This window comes from Misgurnus anguillicaudatus, chromosome 7, assembly GCF_027580225.2.
Source record: "Misgurnus anguillicaudatus chromosome 7, ASM2758022v2, whole genome shotgun sequence".
Lineage (NCBI taxonomy): Eukaryota > Metazoa > Chordata > Actinopteri > Cypriniformes > Cobitidae > Misgurnus > Misgurnus anguillicaudatus.
Genome location: NC_073343.2, coordinates 36,278,179 through 36,288,383, shown reverse-complemented (window position 1 = coordinate 36,288,383; position 10,205 = coordinate 36,278,179). Strand labels below are relative to the sequence as shown.

The following is a 10,205-nucleotide window of genomic DNA, read 5'->3' as shown; positions in this document are numbered from 1 at the left end:
GTGATGTTGTGTTGTAATGGAACACAGATTAAACTCATTGTTTTCAATGGGGACATTTTTGTCCTTCTGCACCCAAGTCTAACAATTTTACATAACTAGTTTTAAAAACATTTATGAAAGCAAATTAGAGTAAAATATTAAAATTCAAATAAAAATACACAGCTTTAGCAAATGTTATGCTGTGTGCATTAAAGAAAAAGAATACAAATGTCCACGTGAACGCACAATAGAGTCAATATTTATGAATAATAAGAACTCATTGGCTAGAGAATAATAACACACACCTGTCATTGATTTAAAGTGATATTGAACAGAGAGGTTGAGTTATATATCAGTAGATGGAAAGATTGAGAGATTCTGTTAGACGTCAGCGTCTCTCACTGCAGGTTTTATAAGCAATGATCACATCACTATAACATGTGATATTTTCTTCACTCCAGAATAAACACACACAATAGTACTGTAGTATTACTGCCGTGTTTTCCTAACCCTAACTGTGAAACTATGTGTTTATATTCATCACGTCGACAACACTAATAAATTAATTTAGATCAGAGAGGAATTCATTCATACAAATACTGAAATCTCAGTTCATTAATCAGATAATAATATAATTTATTTAAATCACTATATTTATTGTGTGTTTCTCTCTCTATCTCTCTCTGTGTATATGATAGAGTTTGCTGGCTGATGGAAAGAATGTGCTGTGTGTTTTTTTTTCTTATGTTGGGTATAAGAGTCATGCTGGCTGCTGATTGGTTGAGAGTGCAGCTGAAGAATGTGTGAAAGGAGTTAAATAGAGCTCAGCACTGAAGACACACAGATCATTTCATCATTTCATCTTCTCTTTTCAGGTAAGGGTTTAATATTTGTAACATCTTGTTTCGAATGTTTATCACTTTATTATTCATACAATAAATGGATTTTAAGCTAAAGTGTGTTGTGTTGTTTTGTGTTGTGTTGTGTTGTGTTGTGTAGGGTTCATGATGTCTTTGAGATTTCTGCTTTTATGTCTCGTGTTGTGGAGGTCTGACTGCAGCAGACATGCAGGTGAGATAAACATGATTGAATTATTATTATTATTATTATTCATGTATAGAATATAAAGTGTAATACCTGTAACTTAGATGTTATTGAAAGCTGCATTTTTTTCCCTGTTTAAATGAACAGAAGTGCTGGATGATAACACCGTTTATGATGTGTTTGAGCTCACGAATGTTCATAAGCATCATGTAGGAGTGAGTTTAGTGAAGGGTCCGGATCCGAACAGTCCGGCTTATAAGATCCTGAAGCCGAACCTGATTCCCTCCGTACCCGAGCCCTCCTTCAGGGACCTTCTGTTCTCCATTCACACCGAGCGAGGGTTCATCCTCACGGCCAACCTCAAACAAGCCAAACGGACCCGAGCCAGTCTGATCACCGTCGAGATGAAAGACGGTTCCGGTTCGCTCTTTGAGATCATATCGAACGGAAAAGCAAACAGCGTGGATCTGCTGTACCGGAGCGCGAGCGGGCAGCAGCTCGTGTCCATTGAAGATGTGGATGTGGCGGACGGACAGTGGCGGAACCTCACGCTGTTTATTCAAGAGGACCGAGCTCAACTTCACGTGGGCTGTGAGGAGATCAACACTCAAGAACTCGATCTTCCGATCCAACAGATCCTGAGTCAGGACATCGCGGACATCTCCGAGCTGAGGGTCGGTAAACCGGCGACTAAATCAGATCGATTCATGGGAGAAACTGCTTCTGAAACAGTTCATGCACTGCAAAAAAAAATGACTTTCTTACTTAGTATTTTTGTCATGTTAAAAGTAGCCTACAAATATTAAAAACATTTAAAGTAAGATGCATTTTATTCACGAGCAAAATAAAGTTTTTTTTAGACCAAAACATAACATTTAATTGAATTTCTGCTTAAAACAAACTTGCACTTTTTTTCTCAAACAAGAAACTTAAGTCAAGAAAAACATTTCTAACTCCACTGGTAGATTTTTTGCTTGTTTAAGCACAATACGTCTTTGACTTATTTTCTTAGGTCGTTTTGCTCATCAAGAAAATGTATTTTAATTGAAGAATTTTGAAAACAAGACAAAAATACGTAAGAAAGTAAGAAATACATTTTTTGCAGTGTGATATCAGGTAGACGTGTTGGTTCAGATTTCTGTGTATTGTGTTGATGTTTGTAATGATTGTGATCTTTTTTTTATGATTTGTTATTCATGGGAGTTCTGCAGAATGTGCGCTTTGTGTTTGGTACGACGGTCGACGCGATTTTACGCAATAAAGGCTGTGAGAGCTGTAAGTCTTTAAAAAAAATCATCTATTCTTTATCAACAAATCAACATCACTATATTTAAAACTGTCAGCATTTGAGTACAAAGTCATCAGAACTATGAAATAATAACACATCTGGATGGAGTGACTAAAATACAGTACTGGAAAAACCAGCAAGACCAGCATATCTATCTTGTGTTTTGGTGCTGGTTTGTGCTGATGACCACCAGCTAAACCAGCACCAAACCAGCATGGACCAGCATATGCACAGCATGGGAATTATGCTGGTCTATACCGGTTTTTCCAGCAGGGCATTCTTTATTCACCTCATGAGGTTTTTAAAGAGATTTCTCCTTATGTATGGTTGACTCTTCCTTTACCATCATCTCAAACTCATCCATTTAAAACATAAAGACATTCAGAAAGCTACAATCTGACTGATTTTATTAATGTGTTTGTGTATCAATACAGCCGCCTTCATCACTGACGTCATGACTTTAGAGAATATATCGAGTCCAGCCATCCGCACACATTACACTGGACACAAATCTAAAGGTATGAGTTTCAAACGGGTCGATTCTTTGGTTTTGTCATGGATACGAGTGAAGTTAAATTAAGATTGATGTTTTTCTCTTTAGATTTACAGGACATCTGTGGTTTCTCCTGTGAGGATCTGAGCGGTATGTTTAAAGAACTCAAAGGTCTCGGTGTTGTGGTGAAGCAGCTGTCAAATGAGCTTCGACAAGTGGTGAGAATCAAATAAAGCTGTCTCTCTTTCTTTCTCTCTCTTTCTTTCTCTCTCTTTCTCTATCTCTCTCTCTCTTTTTCTCTCTCTCATGATGCTGTCTTTAGTGTTTCTTTCTATGTGGTTGTGTGATATCAATGTGTGTTTCTGTATTTCTCCTGACACCAGACAGCAGATAACAACTTAATCAAGACCCAAATTAAAATCCACGGAGGAGTTTGTCTGCACAACGGTGTTGTTTACAACGATAGAGACGAATGGACGATTGACAGCTGCACACACTGCACGTGTCAGGAACAGCTGCTGCGCAGACATGCGCAGATGACAAACTTACATTCAATGAATGAAAGTTTAAATCTTCCAAGAGCATCATGTCTGAAAGTGCCAAATGAATCCTAAATGAGAGTTTTCTAGTGAAGTTGTTCTGTGTTTAAAAGGTCCAGACCAGCTGCTGGTTAGGGCAAAATAATGCTGGTTTAATTGGTGCACTAGTATAGTTACTTCTCGAGTTACTTTTTCTTCTCAAGCCAGAGGTCATTTTTGACCCTAATGCCAGCAGAGAAATGTTGATTTTTCATTGTGTAGCTGGACTTTCTGCACTGTTGATGATGTTCAGCTATCAGGACGCTTCAGTTAAAGTCATTTTTATGCTTATATTTGCCAGAACTCTGCTACAGTGTGTCGTGAAATCTCTTGCCCACTGATGCCCTGTGCCAATGCCACCGTTCCAGATGGTGAATGTTGTCCACGCTGTGGAACGCGTGAGTACTGATGTTTATACAGTTTTAATAACAGGTTTCCTTATGGTGACCGAGTTGCATATACCAATTGCATTTTCCCTTTCTTACCGTTAGCAAACGATGATGCAGAAGACGGCTGGTCTCCCTGGTCTGAATGGACGCATTGCTCTGTGACCTGCGGCAGAGGCGTTCAACAGCGCGGACGTTCCTGCGACCGAATCAACAGAAACTGCGATGGCACATCGGTTCAGACGAGAGATTGTTTCACTCAGGAGTGTGACAAACGCTGTAAGTTGATAATCCAACAGATGCTCCTCTACTCGTCGACCGTACATGTCAATCATCTTTACATGATTGTTTTAATGCAGTCAAGCAGGACGGAGGTTGGAGCCACTGGTCTCCGTGGTCGTCCTGTTCGGTGACATGTGGAGACGGCGTCATCACGCGAATCCGCTTGTGCAATTCCCCAACACCACAGATGGGTGGCAGAGACTGCCAGGGTGAAGGTCGCCAGACCGAGTCGTGTCGGATGCCTTTATGCCCAGGTGAGCATGTGCTGCTTATGATTGAAATGAAAACAAGTATTTATTACGCTCACTTTTATTCAGTCATTAGTTTAATATGCTTCTATACCGACTGACGTTAAGTAAACTTGTCCCTAAATGCCGTCTCAAAGCAAAACCAGTGGTGGTTGGTTGATGTAGATTTTGCTCTTCCTGTGTAAATTGTTGACTCTTGATGACAGAGAAACTGAAATGACAATTCTCTCTCTGTGCTTGCGTGTCAGTGAATGGAGGTTGGGGACCGTGGTCACTATGGGACTCTTGTTCTGTCACGTGCGGTGGAGGACTTCAGCGCAGACATCGTCTCTGTAACAGCCCTGCCCCCAAATACGGTGGTAAAGACTGTCTGGGAGAAGCCAAAGCAAGCCGTTTGTGCAATTCTCAATCGTGTCCAATTGGTAAGTCACGAAATCCAGCGAACACAAGTACTGATATAAAATATAAACCTTGTATTCAGATGCAAATTCTTGCTATGAGATAACACCAGTTTATTTTGCTCATCAACAGATGGATGTCTGTCTAACCCGTGCTTTGCCGGCACTCAATGCACAAGCTTCCCTGACGGCTCCTGGAAATGTGGAGATTGTCCAGTTGGATACACTGGAGATGGAATCAACTGTCAAGACATTGATGAGGTAAGGAGGACACGTAAAGCGCTCTTTCATGAATGAATGTAGACGTTTCTCTTTTGGGATGCTTAAAATGATCCTTCATATCTGCAGTGCAAAGAAGTACCAGATGCCTGTTTTGTGCTGAATGGAGTCCATCAGTGTGAGAACACAGAACCGGGTTACAACTGCCTGCCCTGCCCGTCAAGATACACCGGACCACAGCCCTTCGGCAGGGGAATGGAGCAGGCCGTTGCCAATAAACAGGTCTGACCCGTCATCTGCTTTAGAAATATATAAAGAATCTCAACTAGGATTTAGGTAGTAGGGAAAGCCAAAACTATGTCTAAATGAAATCTTCCCTCAGGTCTGCACACCAAGAAACCCATGCGAGGATGCCACCCACGACTGCAATAAGAAAGCCAATTGCATTTATCTGGGAGTCTTCTCCGACATCATGTACCGCTGCGAATGTAAACCGGGCTACGCTGGGAACGGTCACATCTGTGGAGAGGACACAGACCTGGACGGCTGGCCAAACAGCGATCTCACCTGTGTGGAAAATGCAACTTACCACTGCAAGAAGGTAGATGAGCGTTTTCTTCACCATATACTTAAGAGACATCCTGTTATGACATCGAGGTTAAACATTCTTCAATCGCAATATTTTAGGACAACTGTCCTGATCTTCCCAACTCTGGGCAAGAAGACTACGACAAAGACGGTACCGGCGACGCTTGCGATTCTGACGACGATAATGATGGGATCCCTGATGATGGGGTAAGTCATGAACACATTCTTCTTCTGGAATATTGTTTACAGAAGATCGTAATAACATGACAAAAAGGAGAAGATACTTTGCCAGTGGTAAAAATAAACCAAGCTGAATCTTTTTGAAACAGGACAACTGCCCGTTCGTCTTTAACCCAAGACAGTACGACCAAGACCGCGATCAAGTTGGTGATGGATGCGATAACTGCCCACATGACAGCAATCCAGAACAGACGGACACCGACAACAACGGCGAGGGAGACGCTTGTGCCATCGACATTGATGGTGATGGTAAGAGAGGCGTTTTGACATTTTTGAAGTATAACACCAATCAATTACTTGAACACCGTTGTAAGGTTGTGTGTTTGTTAATGAATTGTCCAGGCATTCTGAATGAGAAGGACAACTGCCCATATGTGTACAACACCGAGCAGAAAGACAGCGACTGGGACGGAGTCGGTGATCACTGTGATAACTGTCCATTACAGCACAACCCTGACCAGGTAATAATAGATTTCAGTTCTTCTTTAAAAATTTCTCATCACTTTGTGATCAAAGAACAAGATTGCACATATATAGGCCGTATGTTATATATGCTTTTTCTGATGACCTTCAATCGCTCAGATTTGCTTTGGTTCATAAGATGATAAAGCAGATCTTTGCTATCCCAACCCTTCAGAACAGAACATGTTCATATCTTATCGCAAACAGTGTTAATATCTAAGAAATCCTAAGATCGGATGTAAATGATCTTCAGAGAATCTTAAATACGAAACAACCTCACTGATTTATGTCCCATCACAGATCGACTCAGACTCTGACAATGTCGGAGACATGTGTGACAGCAACCAGGACATCGATGAGGACGGACATCAAAACAACCTTGACAACTGCCCGTACGTCCCCAACGCCAACCAGGCCGACCACGATAAAGATGGCAAAGGAGACGCCTGCGATTTTGATGACGACAACGATGGCGTACCCGATGACAAAGACAACTGCCGACTTGCTCCCAACCCAGACCAGTTAGATTCTGACGGTGAGACGAGCTTTTTTTTTACTTTTTTGCTAGATTGTGTTTCCACACATGCTGAACTTTGGTCTCTTTCTGTTTCGCCCCAGGTGATGGCCGAGGCGACGCCTGCAAGTATGACTTTGACCAAGATAACGTGCCTGATATTAACGACGTTTGCCCAGAGAACTTTGCCATCAGCGAAACAGATTTCCGCAGGTTCCAGATGGTTCCTCTTGACCCCACGGGAACTTCGCAAATCGATCCCAACTGGGTCGTCCGTCACCGGGGCAAAGAACTTCTGCAGACGGTCAACTGTGATCCTGGCATCGCTGTCGGTAAGTGTTCAGAGACGAGCTGAATGCATTCCATTGGAGCAAGATCTAAGCGTTCGTGTTTTTATCGTCCCTCAGGTTACGACGAGTTCAATGCCGTGGACTTCAGCGGCACTTTCTTTATCAACACCGACCGCGATGACGACTACGCCGGCTTCGTGTTCGGCTACCAGTCCAGTTCTCGATTTTATGTGGTGATGTGGAAGCAGATCACGCAAACCTATTGGTCTCATACACCCACCAAAGCCCAGGGTTACTCTGGACTGTCCATTAAAGTCGTCAACTCGACCACAGGACCAGGCGAGCATCTCAGGAACGCTTTGTGGCATACCGGAGACACTCAAGGACAAGTACGCACCGTTAATAAACTTTATTGAGAATATGTTCAAAAGTGGAGGTCTGTTTGAAACATCTCGCTTATCTTTTGTTTGGATAGGTGCGTACCCTGTGGCACGACCCGAAGAACATTGGCTGGAAGGATTACACGGCCTACAGATGGCAACTGGTCCACAGACCCAAAACTGGACACATTAGGTAAGTGTCACTGATCAATACCGAGCAAAAGCTAAAGCAGATATCAGTTCTCACCACGTTCTCTTGTGTTTGCTGTTTAGAGTTATTATGTATGAAGGGAAGAAAGTCATGGCTGATTCTGGAAGTATACATGACAAAACCTACGCGGGCGGAAGACTCGGCCTCTTCGTCTTCTCTCAAGAGATGGTTTACTTCTCAGACCTCAAATATGAATGTAGAGGTAAAACACTTGCATTGTTCTTCACTTTTACACAAAGACCGCGTTATGTTTGTCCAATACAATATATGCTAATGAGTGACTCTCTTGCAGATGTATAAACATGAAGGATCGGCTGGTTATCGATTATTATCCGTCTGTTTCTATCTGGTGGGATCAAGAAGCTGGAAAAAAAACTTCAAATCATTCCTTCCAATGAGGATCTAAATATCGGATGGTGGGAGCCTGCAGATGAACTTTTTGGCTCTTAATGAGAAAGAAACGTCACATCAGGTTTTCCTTTCTAATCATTCGCTGGGTAAATTCATTTCTTAATAAAATCTCCGATCTGCTGTGGACGATGAATGAAGGAGCCCTCGTGAACTGAAGCTTCTCCTTGATTCTTGAGGAGTGACGCACAGACTTTGTTTGACATTATGTGAATGTGATCTTTTTCCTTGAGACCTTCAGGATTCAAGAGTTACTCATCGATTAATCATCCTGCATTGATATTGACACAGCCAGAGCCAATTTCTCATCAATAATCTCATTATTTTAAAAGAGTGAAATATTTCTCAGGGCTGGATGTGAACTTTTGTGATTTGCCAGTTGAAGAGGAGCTTTCTTCTCCTTTAAGAAGATAAACGCATAGATGTGCAATGCTCACAGCAGGAATTTTTAAGATATTATGGAGAGATGACGGCTGATAATAGACTCTCACGTGCAAGATATCATGCCAATGCCAATTACGCTAACAAAACTGGAGCTTTGAGAAACGTCTCTTCAGTCTCGATGGAATGATGATGAAGAGTAAACACAAATATTACCTCACAGTTGTACAATTGAAATCAACAACTCAAAGATATTTTTCCATTTTATAATTCAGTTCTGTTTTGTGTGTAGTAAAACCGTTTCTTCTGTAAATAGTATAAAATACATTTTTGAAAGAGATGCCCCAGTACGATATGAATGGAAAGTTGTATATAGAAATATTGATGCCTTTTAAAAAATAAGTTATTAGTCAATTTGTTTTGAAATAATGTCATGTGTACATATATGCTATTTAAATAATTTATAAGGGAACGTAAACTGATATCTGAAAGTGTTTTGTATAAACTGTTTGCACACTGATGTAAGAGAACGATTGGACTTTTTATTTTTTTATTATTAAGGAGGCTTCAGTTTTACACAATAATGATGTTTTGCTTCTTATTAAAAGCATTTCTAACTGACAAAGAGAAACGACTTGTTTTTATTAGGACTAAATGGATTTGTCAGATGTCCAGCCTTTGAAATCTAAACCCGCAGACACCTCGTGGTCACATCAGATCCTCCAAAATCTGCCTAAAATCACAGACATCAGTCAGATTATTACCATGATATGCCATGTAACACTGATTTATTATGAACCGGTTAAACAAAATAAAATGCATGTCTGTCAAATCACATTGTGACGTCTTTAAGATTGTCGCCGAACCTTCACAAGAAAAGCTTTATTAACAGAATTTACAGAACATTAAGTCAAGTTAATGTCAGCACAGTAAAGAAGTTAACATTAAGTCAAGTTGACAAAAAAACTTTACTGGTGGAGAATAAAAGCAGACTTCTACACTAACTTTACAGCTATAAACCTTAACTTTTGCTTAAGATGGAAGCTTACCATAGCCATTAAAACTGTTAGTTCAGATGTAAGCCACCAATAAAAGACTCCTTGTTGAATAAAGAGGCATATAGTAATGAATTATTATTTCTGTATTGGATTAAAAATGTTGATTTTGAGAGAAATGTTGATTGTTAGTGATTGCATTGCTCTTTAAAAGAATAGATCATGTTTATATCTAAATGTCTTCAGTAGCTACTACATATCAAAACACATCAGTAACACATCCACATTGTGCAGTTGTTGTGAGTTATGCATTGGGTTTGTGTGTGACCCTGTGCCATAAAATCAGTCATAAGAGATCTATACGTCACCTAAAGTTGAATAAATAAGCTTTCCATTGATGTATGGTTTGTTAGGATAGGACAATATTTGGCTGAGATACAACTATTTGAAAATAGTCCTTAGCGATACATATTACTAATAATAAATACATTTTCAATATATTTACAAAATCTCTTCATGGAATATGATCTTTACTTAATATCCTAATGATTTTTAGTATAAAAAAATGATTCATTTTGAGACAACTTTTCACTGGTTTTGTGGTCCAGGGTCAGATATGCAGTTTTCCAATAGGTCAGATCATTTATAAAGCTTTAGATTTGATCGTAAAATGTGCGCACGCAAAAATTGACGGCAAAGTTGATATTTATAAAAACTGTCTTTGACGTGGAAAAGGAAAGGTTTATGTGTGTTTTCTGCGCGTACGTTGGGATTATGAACCACACATTTGATAAATGATCGTAAGATGGATTGTAGGAAGG

The 10,205-nt window shown here is 40.3% G+C and overlaps 1 protein-coding gene across 1 annotated transcript; it reads left to right on the top strand.

The window, feature by feature from the left end:
* The first annotated feature begins 776 nt into the window (after window positions 1-776).
* thbs1a (thrombospondin 1a) lies at window positions 777-9,224 on the top strand. The gene is made up of 23 exons (XM_073869841.1): window positions 777-854; window positions 979-1,050; window positions 1,171-1,737; window positions 2,227-2,298; window positions 2,746-2,829; window positions 2,913-3,022; window positions 3,188-3,313; window positions 3,684-3,780; window positions 3,874-4,047; window positions 4,128-4,304; window positions 4,547-4,720; window positions 4,830-4,957; window positions 5,045-5,197; window positions 5,298-5,516; window positions 5,603-5,710; window positions 5,833-5,992; window positions 6,086-6,204; window positions 6,506-6,740; window positions 6,824-7,051; window positions 7,127-7,398; window positions 7,485-7,582; window positions 7,663-7,802; window positions 7,893-9,224. The coding sequence occupies exons 2-23, from the start codon at window positions 984-986 to the stop codon at window positions 7,898-7,900; spliced, it is 3,516 nt and encodes a 1,171-aa protein (XP_073725942.1). The 5' UTR covers window positions 777-854; window positions 979-983; the 3' UTR covers window positions 7,901-9,224.
* Window positions 9,225-10,205: the final 981 nt, after the last annotated feature.

What these genes read in the sequence shown, in the direction of transcription:
- thbs1a (XM_073869841.1), top strand. Translation starts at nt 984, where the DNA reads ATGATGTCTTTGAGATTTCTGCTTTTATGTCTCGTGTTGTGGAGGTCT. An exon ending in CACTGGACACAAATCTAAAG is followed by an intron (nt 2,830 to 2,912) that starts GTATGAGTTTCA and finishes TTTTCTCTTTAG; the next exon opens with ATTTACAGGACATCTGTGGT. An exon ending in TACAGCACAACCCTGACCAG is followed by an intron (nt 6,205 to 6,505) that starts GTAATAATAGAT and finishes GTCCCATCACAG; the next exon opens with ATCGACTCAGACTCTGACAA.